Source organism: Caretta caretta, chromosome 3 (genome assembly GCF_965140235.1).
Source record: "Caretta caretta isolate rCarCar2 chromosome 3, rCarCar1.hap1, whole genome shotgun sequence".
NCBI lineage: Eukaryota > Metazoa > Chordata > Testudines > Cheloniidae > Caretta > Caretta caretta.
The window spans coordinates 157,845,898-157,862,809 of NC_134208.1; the positions used below are offsets into that span (position 1 = coordinate 157,845,898).

The window sequence follows — 16,912 nt, forward strand, 5'->3', positions numbered from 1 at the left end:
GAGAGTAATTATCCACCCAGTAATCACCATGGAATGCTCCTGCACATAGACTATGTAACTAGGCAAAAATATTACTGCACTACCCCAGCTTTAATACTCACCTATAAAATCCTGTGGCTGACAGACTAACACACTTAATGTAGGCTGCTCCCACCTGATAAAATAAGCAGGTTTTTTAAAAGTTAGTATTATTAAACTAATTTTTGTTCAATAACCTTCTGAGAATGCATCCTGAGGAAGCCCATGGCCACATACTCAATAGAGGATGACATTCACAGTAGAGCGGAGTGAATAACTGATTTTTTGGGAGCCAAACATCTTGCAATTTCTTGATTTTCTCATCTTCCTTGAAAGGTCTGCACCATAGTAAAAATAACCTCAAGCACAGGAGTCTTGGAACTTGGAATCTGGCTGGGAGATTAACACACAGAGGTATTTCAATTTGAGTAGTCCTTGACAATACAATGCAAGGTGTGCCCACTCTTCAGATGTTGGAGTAAGGGAACTCTTGTCCCCACTGAGGATGGTTGAAAAGTGTCCTGGAAGTTTTACAGAGAAGTCTTCTTTTTTTCCACAGAAACACTTTTCTGTGAGCAGAGATTTCATTCTCATCAGGATTGCAATCTGACCATTGAGATACAATGGAACCATTTGGGATTTTTCTCTTAACTTCATTAGAGATTAGACTTCAGTATGCCCAAATTAGTTATAAGCAGGTTCCTGTGCGGGAAATCTCCCTTGTAAAACCACAAGTGGAAGCTAGATGTCACCCCCTTTTGAGTTCACCCCTCTCCAGTATCCTTTTCCTCCCAAGCTAAGTTGCTGCACTGTCTATCCCAGAGCCTCCTGGAACCTTTCCTACAGGATGAGCAGGGATGGCGGATTTGTCTACATGTTTGATTTACCAACAAAATAATTCTCTGAACAGCCCACATCTAACCTGTACCAGGTACACCTCTACCCCAATATAACGCGGTCCTCGGGAGCCAAAAAATTTTAACCGCATTATAGGTGAAACCGCGTTATATCAAACTTGCTTTGGCCTTGAGCATTTCCGTTATGAATAGTTACTTCCTGCCCTCTAACTGACCCCTCAGAACCCCCGACCCATCCAACCCTTCCGCTTCTTGTCCCCTGACTACCCCCTCCAGAGACCCTCCTGCCCCTAACCACCCCTCCCAAGACCCCACCCCCTATCTAAGCCCCCTGCTCCTTGTCCTCTTACCGCCCCCTCAAGAGACCCCCCCCTTCCCTCATCACCCCTAGGACTCCAACCCCTACCCAACCCCCCTGCTCCTTGTCCCCTGACTGACCCAATCCCATCCACATCCCCACCCCCTGACAGGCCCCCCGGGACTGCCATGCCCTATCCAATGCCCCCATTCCCCGCCCCTAGAACCTCCGAACCATCCAAACCCCCCTGCTCCCTGTCCCCTGACCACCCCCCAAGACCCTCTGCCCTATCCAACCCCTTGGCCCTGGCCTGGCACCCTTAACAGGCCACTCAGAGCAGCGTGTCAGACCCAGACACACTGATCTGCCGGAGTGCACAGCCCCGCCCTTCAGAGCACTGCTTTACCGCGTTATTTCGGGTTGCATTATATCAGGGTAGAGGTGTATAAACAACTTACCCAGTCCTTCCAGGATCCTTTGGGGTTTGAACGTTTGAATGGCTTTAGCCTTTCTAAAATAGTCTCACACGCTCTCTAAAAAACAAAACAAAATAAAGAGCACTTGAAAAACTTGAAGTAGGCCTTGAAAATATGAGTTTATTACACAATCATTCACAGTTACTCTCCGCCTAAATCAATGTTGTCCTTAGGACACTGACATATCATTAAATGGACAAGGTTCAGTAATTGGGAGAGCTGATCAAAAAGGCGTAGTTTGATTGGGAAATAAAAGGATTCTAAAGCTAATTGGTAAAGGGAGATCCCAGTGATGGCTCATAGCCAAGCCAGTTCTAAGTGTGGGAAAGCAGGGTGGCCGCCCAGAGCACAGACTTGCAGGGGGCACTGTACTGCAGTGGCCTACCATTTTGGCTCAGCTGCGATTGGTTGGCTGTGGTGGTGCTTTTGTTTTGTTTTTTGGCTCAGCCACTGTGGGCAGGGGTGCCAAAAATGTTTTCCATCCTGGCAGGCAAAATGGCTAAGGCCACTCCTGGTATAGGGTCTTGTGAGTCATGACACACACTGTTGGATGGATTCTAGTTTATAAAGAAAACTTTGCCTATTTTAACCCCTTCCAGGCCACCTGAAAATATCTAGCAAGGCGAGCTTGTAGCAACATGAAAATAATTCACCATGCCTTCGTGCAATTCCCTGTCCTGTGCAGCATGCCTGTAGATTTGATGCCAATTCCATGTAGTCCCCAACCCATCTACATATTATACTTAACAGTGTACCATGCTTGCGGTTAATACAACAGACATTACTAGGAAGCTATTAATTTAAATGGCTGCCTTTCTTCAATTTACTAATTGGCAATGGACTGAACATGAGAGTTTCATAAAAACCTTGAAATAAATATGGTCATTCATTAGCTGTGGCATCCTAATAATTGTGGCCATCACAAGGAAGTATGAGGTATCACGTGCTTATTATTTCCTTTTCAAGGACACTGGGCATCCCATATCTTTTTAAAGAAACATGTAGACAGCATGTTTTTCTGTTCTGGAGCCCTAGACTATCAGATAGAGGTTTGAGTTACGCAATTGCCTTACAAGGACAGCCATCCCATTAAGGTCTGTGCTGACAGAAGCAGCTGTTGCAGAGGTATTTGGGACCGTATTAGTGCTGGTCTCACTGAGGTGAATGCTGGTGGTGGGGATTCCCAGAGTTCTGCTGGCAACCTGCAGAGCAACAAAAAAATGACTGTTTGGTGTACATATTTGTGAGGCATGCCATTCCCTATCCACAATATCCATGCTGCAACCTTCTCTTCTCTCCCATCCCAAGTTTCACCTCTTTGGGTTATTGGGTGTTAGAGTTAGCTCTAGGTTTGTCATGGTCAAGCATGAGAACTTGTGTGTTTGTCAAATGTCCTTACAACCATTTCATTATTCAGACTTTTTTTTTTTTTTTTTTGGCCAGCCCAAGATTCAACAACTGTAGAAGACAGAGAGGAAAACGTTCCAGTACATCACACAATCCATCTTCTTGCCAATGTAAGAAGTTGTGTCACATCTAGCTTTAAATGCCTCCAAACAAGCGGGGCATATGCTACTTGTACATATAAAATATGGAACAATATATGCAGCAAGTGCCCTTTAATTGCTATAACATTTATTGCAGTTATTGTTTCTGTAACCTTCCAGAATTTAAGTCCATCCTGGGTATGGGCACTCCTGAGCTCTTACTGCGATTTTCCAATGGCACTGCAAATTTCAAACTCAAAAACATTACAATCTACTTGTCACTCTAACTGTTTAAATGAGCCATTGTGCAAAAGCTTCCAGTTATCAGAAGATGATGCTTGCTGCAGTACTGACCTGCATAAACAGGTCACAATGACTTCCAGATAACTGGCTTTATATATGTCATATAGCATCACAGACCAGGTTATGGGAAATCCTGGTGAGAAGGAGGGATGGAAGAGCCCGGAAGTTTGGGGTAAAAAGTTTCTAAACATCTCTCTGTTTGACATGAAATAAAACCTTAACATGTTCTACGAGTCTTAGGGTGAAATCTTGGCTCCATTGAAGTCAGTGAAAGTTTTGCCATTGACTTCAATGGAGAGAGGATTTCACCCACAGAATTCTAGAACCCATTAAGTTCTAAAATGTTCTGAATTATGGGTTTCAGATTCTCGCATCTCTAGCAAAGCCTTTTAAAAAAAATTAAGCCAGATTCTGATCTTGCTTATCCCAGTGTAAATCGAGAGTAACTCCATCAACATCAGTGGAATTCCTCCAAATTCACATTGCCGTGAAATCAACATCTATCTTTATTAAAAGTTTTAACAAGATATGTCAAATACAAAAAACAAAGAGAAATATTAGTTTAAATATAATGTGAAAATTACAGTTTTATAGGATCAGAAAGAAAAAATGTAGCTTCTTCTGGCAATAAAGAGTACAACCTTATTAATAGTGCATAGTCTGCACGGCTACATTAAACTGAACATATTAGTGTATACCAGTGTGTATAGATAATGCAGATTATAATCTTCACTTCCTATTACACCATCATTTTAGAAATCTAGCACTGGTGCTGATGCAACGAGGGTGATTATTAGAATTTAGGGCCCTATATAAACCTACGAGCCATTACAGCAGCTCCCTTACTGCCTGTTGAAAAGAATATTAGAGAAGTGAGATTGGAATTTATTTTAAAAAAGGTCTCATGCTGATGTGTCTAAACTCATCATTACCTGGATCATCTTGGTGTGAAGTCCTTGACCCATCTCAGTCCCACCATGTGTAAGCAGCACTGAACCATCTGTATACACATGTACCAGAGCCCCAGCCTACAACAGGGATTATTAAAAAGATAGAGGGTCACCAATTAAGCGAGTAAATTACCTGGCAGATTTCAGTTCCAGGGCACACAAATAAAAGCAGACTTTGGGACTAGCCTAAAGAGGCAAATCTGGTATAGAAGCTATCAGAGACAAACTCAGGGGATCATGCTCCTCTTTGTATAACTCTCCGAGGCCAACAGTATTCACGCTCATAATGAATTTGGCCCATAATCATCGGTATAACTAGGCTCAAATTACAGAATAAAAAAAACAGCCACAGTTTTCAGCTATGGGAGCTGGATAAGCCAATCTGAACCTGCTGTTAGTTGCTTGTGAAACAGAGGAGCATTCTCTCATCCAAACCTAACAATGTCACCCAAAACCCAACTAGCCCAAGATATGTATGGACAATAATGATTACTGAATTTCAACAAAGCCAGCATACTTCATACTGCTATTATTTTTGAGGAGATTGGGGGTGGAGGGGCATGAAACTGGGCTGTGTCATGGGGTCTTCTCGATATATGTAAACCAGTAACTGTGGCATATAATGTCTGCATTGGTTTTGAAAGATGCATGTCATTTCTCCACTGGGGACTTTCAGAGAAGGACTAAACCATTTTGATACACAAGGAGAACCTGGACTGGTGAGCATAACATCTAGTTAGTCTCCCGCAAAGATTAATGAGACTTGCAGACCTGATTCAAAAAGGAAAGAGTGAAGCTGATCCCAAACTTTGTAGGAATAATGGCTATCCCCCTCTTCTTCCAGCGATTCTGTCTGGAAGAACAAAGCACCGTTAGTACTCCTTCAGCTCTCAGTCAGGCATTCATCCTAAATAGGACACTGTGCTTTCCTCTAATTCAGTAAAGACAAGTGCAAACTACTACACTTAGGAAGGAAAAAAATCAAACACAACTACAAAATGGGAAATAATTGGTGTGGCAATAGTATTGCTGAAAAGGCTCTGGGGGTTACAGTGGATCACAAATTTAATATGAGTCAACATTGTGGTGCAATTGGGGAAAAGGCTGATATTCTGGGATGCATTAACAGGACTGTCATACATAAGGTTGCTTGGCATCCGGTTTTGGACCAGAACACCCAGTCGAAAAAGGATCCTGGTGGCTCCAGTCAGCACCGCTGACCAGCCCATTAAATGTCTGGTCAACGATGCAGGAGGGCTAAGGCAGGCTCCCTGCCTGCCCTGGTTCTGCACAGCTCCCAGAAGTGGCTGGCATATCTCTGAGGCCCCTAGGCAGAGAGGTGATCAGGGAAGCTCCGCACGCTGCCTCCACCCCCGGTGCCAGCTCCACAGGTCCTACTGGCCAGGAACCACGGCCAATGGGAACTGCAGGGGTGGCACTTGCGGGCGCGTGTGGAGCCAGAGCAGGCAGGGAGCCGCCTTAGCTCTGCTGCACCACTGACTGGGAGCTGCCTGAGGTAAGCACCACCTGGCTGGAGCCTGCGCCCCGATCCCCCTCCCGCACCCCAAGCCCCTGCCCCAGCCCTGCATCCCCTCCCGTGCCCTAACTCCCTCGCACATCCCAACCCCCTTCCCCAGCCCTGAGCCCCCTAATCCATGGCCCTACCCCAGAGCCCACACCCCCAGACAGAGCCCTCACCCCGTCCTGCACCCCAACTCCCTGCCCCAGCCCAGTGAAAGTGAGTGAGGGTGGGGGAAAGCGAGTGACAGCAGGAGGGGGGGAATGGAGTGAATGGGGGTGCAGCCTCTGAGAAGGGACAGGGCAGGGCCTCTGAGAAGGGGCAGGATGTTCGGGTTTGTGCAATTCGGAAGTTGGCAACGTAAACCGTACTTAAGTCACAGGAGCTTATTGTCCCATTTTAGGCAGCACTGGTGAGGCCTCATCCTAGAGTATTATGTCCAGTTTGGGACACCACACTAAGAAAGATGTCGGCAAATTGGAGAGAGTCCAGAGGACAGCTACAAAAATATTAAGAGATTTCAAAAACGTGACGTGTGAGGGAAGGCTGAAAAAATTGGGCATGTTTAGCTTAAAGATGAGAAGGCTGAGGGGGGACCTCATAACTGTCTTCAAATATATAAAAGGCAGTTTATAAAGAGAACAATGACCAACTGTTCTTCATGTTCACCAAGGGCAGGACAAAAAGCAATCTGCTTAATTTGCAGTGAGGGAGATTTAGTTTAGATCAGCAGTTCTCAAACTATGGGGCGGGTCTCCCAAGGGAGGCACAGGAATGTGTCAAGGGAGGCACAAGCTGTGTGTTTGTTTAAACAAAGCAGAGGTCTAGCTGTCAGCCCTGGGTGGCTGGAACTCATGCTGAAGGGCCGTGCACACCCGGGAGGTGGGGATAAAGGAGACAGCCAGAGCTCCCCGACCCGGGCTTGAGCTCTCCTTCCCACACCCCCAATTCCACACCAAGAGGCAGTCCAGGCTTAGGATCAGGCTCTCTTTCCCCTCCCCTTCCCACACTAGGAGGCAGCAGGGCTCTGGCTGTCAGCCCCAGGGTTGCAGCAGCAGTGCTGAAGTAAGGGTGGCAATGGGGTGCTAAGTCTGCTATGAAAAGTGATGACAAATATCACTTTTCACATTGCTTCCCTTACTTCTGCACCCTTACTTCTAAGTCTGCTGTGAAAGGGATATTGACAGATCTATATTGCCACCCTTACTTCTACACCGCTGCAGGCATGGAGCAGCCGTCAGAGCTGATTACCCAGCCAGCAGCCCCTGCTCTCCACTCTGCCTTTAGAGCTGGGTAGCTGTATATGTCCTTGGCGGGGGCAGGGCACATAAATGACTACAGACACAAAGACGGGGGGGAGCTGATCAACTAAGATTGAGAACCATTGGTTTAGATATTAGGAAAAGCTTTCTAACTCTAAGGATAGTTAGGTACTGGAATAGGTTACCTAGGGAGGTTGTGAAATCCCCGTCATGGGAGGTTTTTAAGAACAGGTTAGACAAACATCTGTCAGAGATACCCTACATATACTTAATCCAGCCTCAGTGCAGGGGGATAGGCTAGATGACTCTCAAGGTCTGCCATGACAATTGGTCTAGAACTTTAGCTTGCTTATAAATTTACCATGGAAAGTAGGTCAAGTTATTTTCAAGAACGAATGTTACAAACAGATGCAAAAGAACCAGACAGAGACTAAATCAGTCCAAACAAAAAGCCACATTGATGTAATCCAAGGGCTGTTGAAATTATGCTTGTTAAAAAACAAATGATGTGGAGCTACAAGTTAATGAACCAAAATTGGTGTGTCAGATATTAGGCCTAATGGATGGACAAAATAATAAGGGGATGGGCTATTCCACCCATTACACCCTTTTGGATCCTTAAAGGAAAAGACTTTGGGGGGGGAAAAAGAAAATACAGAAAGAGCAGATGTAAAGGAAGATCTGATGGAAGCTACTGAAGTGAGTTTCACCATCCTAGCTGCCACCCCCACTATCGCCTTCGCCATCCTAATCATGAGGGATGTCCTTACCAGATCAGGCCAGAGAGAGAGCGCCAAACAACACCAAGGAAATGATTGTCTGCTTTGATGAGCATTTGGCGATGAATAAGCCAAATAAAGAAGGCAAAAAGGCAGCGTGAAACCCAGCAAAAAATTGCTTTCATGTGCAGCTGAAATACTATGCAAAGTATAGGTCTGATATACCCCTCCTCTACCTCCTTACCCCTACAAAAGTGTAAAGCATTAGGCCAAATTAATCCCTGGTGCAAGTCAATAGGATGATCTTGACCACTATAGTACTAAGAGTCCTTCCCACAATGGGACTGAAGAAACTTCAAGAAAAGAAAAGGAAAAAAAAGCCACATCTTTACACGAATTTGACTCTAAATCACCCAGGTTACCGATTGGACTTTACTGCCTGGTATCCCGGCAAAGAGTTAAACACCTACCTATTGAATTCATCAATGAGTTTCCTTCTGGCCTCATACTTAGAGTTCACTAGACACTCTTCCCAGCATCTCCGCAAAGTGAACTCTTCAAGCTTTTGGTTAAAATGGGTCAGGTCTCCTTCATTGTAAAGATTCAGCTTTCGCACCTTCCCAAAGAAAGAAACATTGATAGGGCTCATTAAGAATAATGAAATCAGTGTTTTAGTACAAGAGTTTTTAATTGAACAATATCAAGAACAAATTGGACTTTAGTTGTTCCTCCTCCTTTTCTGGCTCCACTGAACAATATGTTGAAAGTCCATGATTCGTTCATGAGAAAACCTTGTGACAAGAATTTAGAGTGGGATTTTCAAGAAAGTCTAAGTGTAACGGGGCTCCTTCCCCCACTGGGCTGAGAAAGTCAAACAGAGACATTGGTGCAATGCTCACCTGGTGCTTTTATTTACAGGTTGTGTTCCCACCACTTTTCCACCATACACATAGTCCCCTTCTTACAGTTCACCAGCAGGAGAGAGGGGCCAAGCTATCTCTGTCTGCTACCCCTCACTGCCTTTCCTCTAGTGTAGCTTACAGCCTGTCCAGCTCCTCCCCTGGCTTCTTTCCCCTGGGGCTTTTATCCAGCCCCAGCCTGGTGAGGCAACAGCTGTTCCAGCTTTCCCAATCCAGGGCAAGTGATCTAACCAGCTCCAATTCACCTCCCTTAATTGGAGCTGGAGTGACAGAGGGTTGGCTACGCAGTTTTCTGCTTAGCACCCTGTCACACGAAGGGAAATAGGAACTCAAATTCCTTTTGGTGGGATTTGGGTACCTAATTGCCTTAGGTCCCTTTGAAAATCCAAGCCTTAAAGCTGATGTTACAGAATGAGACACAACTGAAATGACAAAAGAAATTCAGGGAGACAGAAGATAATGATCCAGATCGCAATTTGGCCTATTGACTTCAACAGGCACAGAATTGGGATCCTGATTAGGACTGGCAAAAACAAACGGAGATTTCCTGTGCTTAATATCTAGCTGTAGTTGTGCGTCAAATTCCCAAGACTTAGCTAATATGCTGCACTGTACTGTTTCAATTGATTTGTACCTGCTCTGCTGGCAGACCACACGTCAGGATAACGTCACTCATCCAGCACTCAACAACCATCATTCCCTGGGGACCTCCAAAGCCACGGAAAGCTGTGTTGGAGGACAAGTTAGTCTTGCAAACTGTACCCACGCCTTTGATGTTGGGGATGTTGTAAGAGTTATCCATGTGAAACAAAGCTCTGTCCATAACCTGATGAAAAAGAATTACAAAACAGAGGAGGGTGTGGGGGGCGAGAATCACTTATTAATGTAAATCCCATGTCAGATTTTACACGTCTTGCTAAAGCAGTGATGTGATGCAATAAGGTGGCAAGGGCTAATTTACAAAAGGAGGACTGCTTTCTGTATGAGTCCCTGGGATGCAAATCACCCCAGAGGAAGGCAGTGACGGAAGCAAGGCCAGGCTCCAACCCGGACTGCACTGGCACATGGAGTTGGCTGGCCCCAGAAGGAGGAGCTTGCTGCAGCTTCCCAAAGGACAGCGCAGCATTGTCACACACACTGTGCTCCACGGAGCTCTAGGAGGCATTGTGACTCCTGAAGCAAAGCCCTTCTGAAAGCTCCTCCTGGGATGGTGCTGCTGCACATTGGTCCCTACTCTGGACTGCAGCTAAATGCCATAATCCAGCCCTTAAATAGGCACTAGTTGTGGGCCTGACTTTGCCACCCTTATGCAGGTTGAGTAGTATATTACCACGCAAGTAGCCTTGCTAGCTTCAGTGTGAGTAAGGGAAGCAGAATCTGGGCCCGTGAGAGTGAGGATTACTACATGAGTAAGGTTTCAGAGTAGCAGCCATGTTAGTCTGTACCTGCAAAAAGAACAGGAGGACTTGTGGCACCTTAGAGACTAACCAATTTATTTGAGCATAAGTTTTCGTGAGTTACAGCTCACTTCATCAGATGCTTATGCTCAAATAAATTGGTTAGTCTCTAAAGTGCCACAAGTCCTCCTGTTCTTTTTACATGAGTAAGGGTGGTCGATGGGACTGTACACAGTAGTGTTTGCAGGATCAGATCCCTTCCCCTCCTTCCTAGTTTTGTACAGCACCAAGCACACTGCCAGCACTAGGGTGAGGTTTTCAAAAGCTCTCAGCATAGGTGCAACTCGCTCCCACTCAAGTCCAGGGGAGTTCTACCATTGACTTCAACCAGAACAGCGTGAGGCCAATGCTAAGCACTTTTAAAAATCCCACCCTAATTTAATCACAAAAGACCCTTAATGGGCAATGAGCTAATCTCTGCGCTCCCATACAGCATGCCCACCCAGCTCAAGATGAGCATAATGGGAGCAACTCTGATGTAATCCAGGGCAAAATGGGTCCCACATACAAAATGCAGGTCACTAAGAACCTATCTCCAAAATTGTGTTTAAAACTGTCAAAAAGCTACTGCAGCTCTAAAGCTCCATTACTGTACATTTTTACATTTCGTACCATCTAATGTGTTTAAACTAAGTGTATAGAACGAGTGAATCTCTTTTGGCAATATGTTGTTTAACTATTTGTAATTATTGAACAGATAAAATCATGTCCAAATGTTAGTCCGTGGTTGCAGAGTGCTTTGAAAACAAAGCACCTATAAGCACTAATGACAGGTTTCAGAGTAACAGCCGTGTTAGTCTGTATTCGCAAAAAGAAAAGGAGTACTTGTGGCACTTAGAGACTAACCAATTTATTTGAGCATGAGCTTTCGTGAGCTACAGCTCACTTCATCGGATGCATACCGTGGAAACTGCAGCAGACTTTATATACACACAGAGATCATGAGTCACGCAATCACAGACATGAAGGTCACTATCTTAAAACAAAAAAACTTCAAATCCAGACTCCAGCGAGAAACTGCTGAATTGGAATTCATTTGCAAATTGGATACTATTAATTTAGGCTTAAATAGAGACTGGGAGTGGCTAAGTCATTATGCAAGGTAGCCTATTTCCCCTTGTTTTTTCCTACCCCCCCCCCAGACGTTCTGGTTAAACTTGGATTTAAACTTGGAGAGTGGTCAGTTTGGATGAGCTATTACCAGCAGGAGAGTGAGTTTGTGTGTGTGTGTGTGTCCCCGGGAAAGAAAAAAAAAGGGGAGGGGGTGAGAAAGCCTGGATTTGTGCTGGACATGGCCCACCTTGATTACCATGCACATTGTAGGGAGAGTGGTCACTTTGGATGAGCTATTACCAGCAGCAGAGTGAGTTTGTGTGTGTATGGGGGTGGGGGGGTGAAAAAACCTGGATATGTGCTGGAAATGGCCCACCTTGATTATCATGCACATTGTAGGGAGAGTGGTCACTTTGGATGAGCTATTACCAGCAGGATGGTGAGTTTGTGTGTGTGGTTTTTGGAGGGGGGTGAGGGGGTGAGAGAACCTGGATTTGTGCAGGAAATGGCCCACCTTGATTATCATGCACATTGTGTAGAGAGTTGTCACTTTGGATGGGCTATTACCAGCAGGAGAGTGAGTTTGTGTGGGGGGGGGGGTGGAGGGTGAGAAAACCTGGATTTGTGCTGGAAATGGCCCAACTTGATGATCACTTTAGATAAGCTATTACGAGCAGGACAGTGGGGTGGGAGGAGGTATTGTTTCATGATCTCTGTGTGTATATAAAGTCTGCTGCAGTTTCCACGGTATGCATCCGATGAAGTGAGCTGTAGCTCACGAAAGCTCATGCTCAAATAAATTGGTTAGTCTCTAAGGTGCCACAAGTACTCCTTTTCTATAAGCACTAAGTATTACTATCAATAGCAAATAAAGACATGCAATGGTCATTTATTTCATTTATCTAGTAACTATGACTTTAAGAACTACATTGCTATACTGATGATATAGCATCCATATTGCACTGTGCAACAAATCTACTGCCACCATTTGTGTTCATCTGTCTTATACAGTAAACTTTCCTGAAGTCTCTTGCAAAGTCTGAATTCTTACAGATGTAGTGAGGATTGTGTACCATGTGCCATGGCAGTCTCTGTTGGAGCTGGCTCAGTTATTGGTATGGCACAATGGGCCCATTCTGTCTTCAGTTACAATGGAGAACAAAATGAGTGAGTGTTGCTGGGGACAGCTGAAAATTGAATGCAACTCTGAAATGAAATGTGGCAGGCCTCAGTCTCCAAGACAAGCTTCTTTCCCAACATTTCTGTCAGGTCAGTTTCTCTAGTTAACAGCCAGGACATTTTTTCCTACTTACAGCCAGAGAAAGATCTTCAGAGTTGCCCCCGTTGCTGTAGTAGGACACCTCCAAACTATTGATCTTGCCATTCTTCATGAAGCCGACCTGTGAAAAACAGTCCCTTCAGGTTTATCCTCACTAGTTGCTTAAGTCCATACAACCCTTCCTACTGACATCTTGACAAGAAGATATCACTCCTCAGGTAGAGAAGACAAAATGTCATAGAAACAACTTTGTTCCAAAAAAAAACCCCAACCCTGAATGGCCCTCATGTTGATAAAAGGTGGCAGCTTGTCAGCCCTGGTGGGTGATGTCTTCTGCTTAGTCACAGAACAACTACATAATGGGCAGTACCAGTGGAGGCTTTTCTCACAAGGGGTCCCATCAATGAGCCTCAACCTTCCCCCAGAAGGAACACCTCTTGAGTGAGTATCGTTCATTCATGGTGGCCAAACCTTCTTTTTTTCCCCCAAAGAAAAGTCAAATATAAAGAGAAGCTCCATGAGGTTTTGAGAAGGCATGAGGTAACAGAACTTTACATAGAACAATAACAAATTCATGGCCATCTAAAGAGCGTTACATTTGTCAATATGCCACATGCTGTAGTTGCAGTGGAGACAGAAATTAGATACTTCTGCTCCAAAAGCTCAGGCTTGCCCTTCTTCAGCTAAAGGAGAATCTCAGTTAGGTGTCAGCAGTTTAGGGAATATGACCCAGGTGAGCCTCTCTGATTCTATCCAGTACAGGTCAGTGACATACACACTAGCTAATTCATTACAATACCTCACTGCTCAGTTACACTTGTTAACGTGACATTATCTAGATAATACATGTATATTTTTTCACAATGTCTGTGTACCTTATAGCGTCCCAAAAAGGGGTGTCTCCCACCAGTAATCAGCATATCCTCATCTCGATCCAGCATGCATCGTACAGGGTGACCAGTCCTGTTAAAGGATACGTTGATCATGTTGAGTCTGAAACTTGCTACCTTCTTGGCACAGGGAAAGACTTCTCTCTTTTTGTATGATTTTTCATTACAACTAAGCTGCAGATTGGCAGTGGCTGCTTGAGCTAGCAAGTAAATTACCTGGATTATTCTCTTTCCTCTCAAGCAATTAGCATTATGGATGGGCAGGAGAGGCCAAGATCTGTCTTCTTATAGAGTGGGATTTGGTGTTTTATATTCTTGCAACAGTGCCTAGATACTAGGGCTTCTTGGAAACATGGATACTAATCATTAAGTAATTCATCATTAATTAACATCCTCTAGCGAGCTTAATTATGTAATGGTGCTGAGCGTAACTAGCCTTCTGTTTGACAGCCTGAATTTAGCCTGGTTTTAGTTGTTTAGTTACTTAAGTGAGTTTACATTTCATCCCTTAGGAGGAAGAGTTGTTTTCCCTTGTCTAATGAGCCTTCTGCATTTCATCTGCTTTTTCTGAGGTTTCAGAGTAGAAACATCCAGGAATATGAAATACTTTATGTGGCTTACAGAGGGCAGAGGAAAAACAAATAAATTGTTTTATTGATTCCTGAGAAAAGGCAAGAGTTTCTCCACCACAGCAACTGTCCCCAGTGGACTCCATCAAAGTTACTGCTGCCGTGCAGTATCCACGCAGTATCCTTGGCAGAGTGCATCCCCGCTTTATGACAGGTTGTACACACAACTCTCACTTCAAAGTACATATTCAGTTACAAACATGGAAACTGTACAGTTAGAGATGGGCCCCCATCAAAGCTCCAGAAACAAAAACCTTACATTTGGGGTTTGTTTGAAATCATGATCCAAATTTCACAAATGGCCAGGCTCTTTATGATGGGCTGAACCAAAACCCCAGGTCCAAACGCCCCTGAATTTTGGGGCATTTGACATTCGGGTTCAGTATTCTGTAGATTGGGCCCATCTCTAAGTACAATCAAAATGTCAGCGGGTACACAGAAAGAGCAGGCAGCGGTGGTGCAGGGTTAGTAATATCAGCGAGAATTAGGGTGGGGAACTGGTTGTCATATCCCTGTTGGTACACAGTGTAGCTGAGGTGAAGTTTGTGCTGGGTTCTGAAAGCAGCTGGGGAATCAGTGAAGTGAAAGAAGGGAACCAAGCATTTCAGATAAAGTAGCTACATGGAAACACAGAAGGATCAACAATGTGGCTTTATTTCCTTCAGGTTCCCTCAGTTGATGTTAGAGATGGCTGTCATCCTGCTGCTCTGCCCACCCTATTCACATGTATTAACAAACCATTCGAGAGCTGCATCTGCTTGAAAGCCGTTTAAACTTCCCTTTCCAGCTGAGGATCCCATCAGTGACCTACCCCAGGGATTCTCAACCCTGTTAAAAGCCTTTGGGAGTAAGAAGCTGAGAAAGATTCTGGTCCAGGAAGCAAGTGCTTCAGCACCAGTCCTGAATCAAAAGCACTCCGACCTCCCTCATCTTGTTAAAAAGAACAATGGTATGTGATCCCTGGGTCTATGCCGTAGGTGGCAAAGGAGCCCACCTCTCAACAGCAAAACTTACTTGAATGCAGCCACAGCTACTGCTGTTGACAAAAGAATATTTCTGGACTCCTTGCCTCCAAAACCTCCTCCCAATCTCTTCACTCGAACTAAAATTCGATTCGCTGGGACCCCTAATGCACTGGCAACACATTCCTAAAGGGAAAAGGAAATAGGTTAGTCATGCAGGCAGCAGTGAGGGCACTTGGGAGCTAGAAACAAAAACAGCCTCAGTCTTAACTTTCTCTCTCCTATGTCTTTAGCATCAACATAGGTGCTCAGACACTGTGGTCATGGGGGGAGGGTCATACAAGAAGACTGATGGATAAATAGATAAGACAAAGCTTCCAGACAAGTTTGCACACCATCTCCACTTGCAGAAAAGGCTCTGTGTTTTTCAGGCAGGAAGCTTGTAATCAAGGAACTGGAATCGAAAGTCATCTGCTTGCTAGGTTCCTTACCTATTAATAGAGTCTTTTTACCAACTTAAGAAGGAACAGAAGAATTGTCATGCTGGATCAGACCAGCAAGTCCACCTCGCCCAGTACCCTGTCTCCAACACTGGCCAGGGCCAGAAGCTTCTGAGGAAGGGGTAAGAGCCCTGCAGAAGGCAGATGTGGGATAATCTATCCTCCACAAAGAGACAAAGATGAGACCTAATAGTTAGAGATAGGCCCAAGATCTGAAGCATGAGGTTTAATATCCCTTCCAAAAGTTTTACCGTAATTAATGATAACTATGGATATTCCCAATAGCCATATAAAAGTCCATTCTCTTTTTGGAGTGATTGTAAAGCTCATTGGAGGCACATTATTGTTCTTCAGTCTTCAAGGTTTTAATTTATCCACAAGAATACAAAAGCACAGGCAGAGCCTTTGCAAGCTCACCCACATTTCCCTGCTTGGTCTGAAGTAAGGTGACCAGATGTCCCAAATTTATAGGGACAGTCCCGATATTTGGGACTTTGTCTTATATAGGTGCCTATTACTCCTCATCCCCTGTCCCGATTTTTCATACTTGCTGTCTGGCCATCCTATTCTGAAAGGATCACCCCTACAGAGGAAAGGATCGTTCCGGTTAATTGGGTTTTATATCACCCCCATCTCTGTAGTGAAATTCAACATCTGTGCCCATTCAACCCTTGGCCTCTCTGCTGAGATAGCCAACAACTAATGCAGGGGTGGGCAAACTTTTTGGCCTGAGGGAAACATCGGGGTATGGAAATTGTATGGCAAGCCATGAATGCTCAAGAAATTGGGGTTACGGCTGTGGGAGGGGGTAGGGGCTCCAGCTGGGGGGTGCGGGCTTTAGGGTGGGGCTTGGGATGAGGGGTTTGGGGGTGCAGGAAGGGGCTCCAGGCTGGGTCCAATGGGTTTAGAGGGCTGGAGGGGATCAGAATAGGGCAGGCTGTTGGGGCACAAGGGGGGAGGTGAGGGCTCTGGCTGGGGGGTATGGGCTCTGGGCTGGGGATGAGACGCTTGGGGTACAAGAGGTGGCTCTGGGCTGGGATCGAGGGGTTCAGAGGGCAGGAGGGGGATCAGGGCTATGGCAGGTTATTGGGGTTCGGGGGGGGGGCTCAGGGGTGCAGGCTCCGGGTCGCGCTTACCGCAAGCAGCTCCCGGAAGCATGTTCTCCCTCCGTCTCCGAGACGTGGTAAACCCCCGACCCTGCTCCCTGTCGGGAGCTGAGGGCTGGATCAAAAGGTCTGATGGGCCAGATGTGGCCCGTGGGCCATAGTTTGCCCACCCCTGGACTATTGCAAGCTAAAATGGAAGGGTTTTTTGCAACATGAACACTTGCCAT

General features: G+C 45.3%; 1 protein-coding gene across 3 annotated transcripts in view; it reads right to left on the reverse strand.

Moving 5' to 3' along the window:
* Nucleotides 1–16,912, reverse strand: part of XDH (xanthine dehydrogenase) — an 83,096-nt gene that overhangs the window by 14,067 nt on the left and 52,117 nt on the right. For all 3 annotated transcript variants that reach the window (XM_048843381.2, XM_048843383.2, XM_048843385.2), the window contains 10 exons: nucleotides 15,132–15,265; nucleotides 13,474–13,561; nucleotides 12,633–12,719; nucleotides 9,444–9,635; nucleotides 8,360–8,505; nucleotides 5,161–5,242; nucleotides 4,372–4,467; nucleotides 2,723–2,851; nucleotides 1,632–1,706; nucleotides 102–154 (listed from right to left, as the gene is read on the reverse strand). In XM_048843381.2, the coding sequence (XP_048699338.2) occupies nucleotides 102–154; nucleotides 1,632–1,706; nucleotides 2,723–2,851; nucleotides 4,372–4,467; nucleotides 5,161–5,242; nucleotides 8,360–8,505; nucleotides 9,444–9,635; nucleotides 12,633–12,719; nucleotides 13,474–13,561; nucleotides 15,132–15,265 (1,082 nt within the window). The remainder of the gene's footprint in view (nucleotides 1–101; nucleotides 155–1,631; nucleotides 1,707–2,722; nucleotides 2,852–4,371; nucleotides 4,468–5,160; nucleotides 5,243–8,359; nucleotides 8,506–9,443; nucleotides 9,636–12,632; nucleotides 12,720–13,473; nucleotides 13,562–15,131; nucleotides 15,266–16,912) is intronic.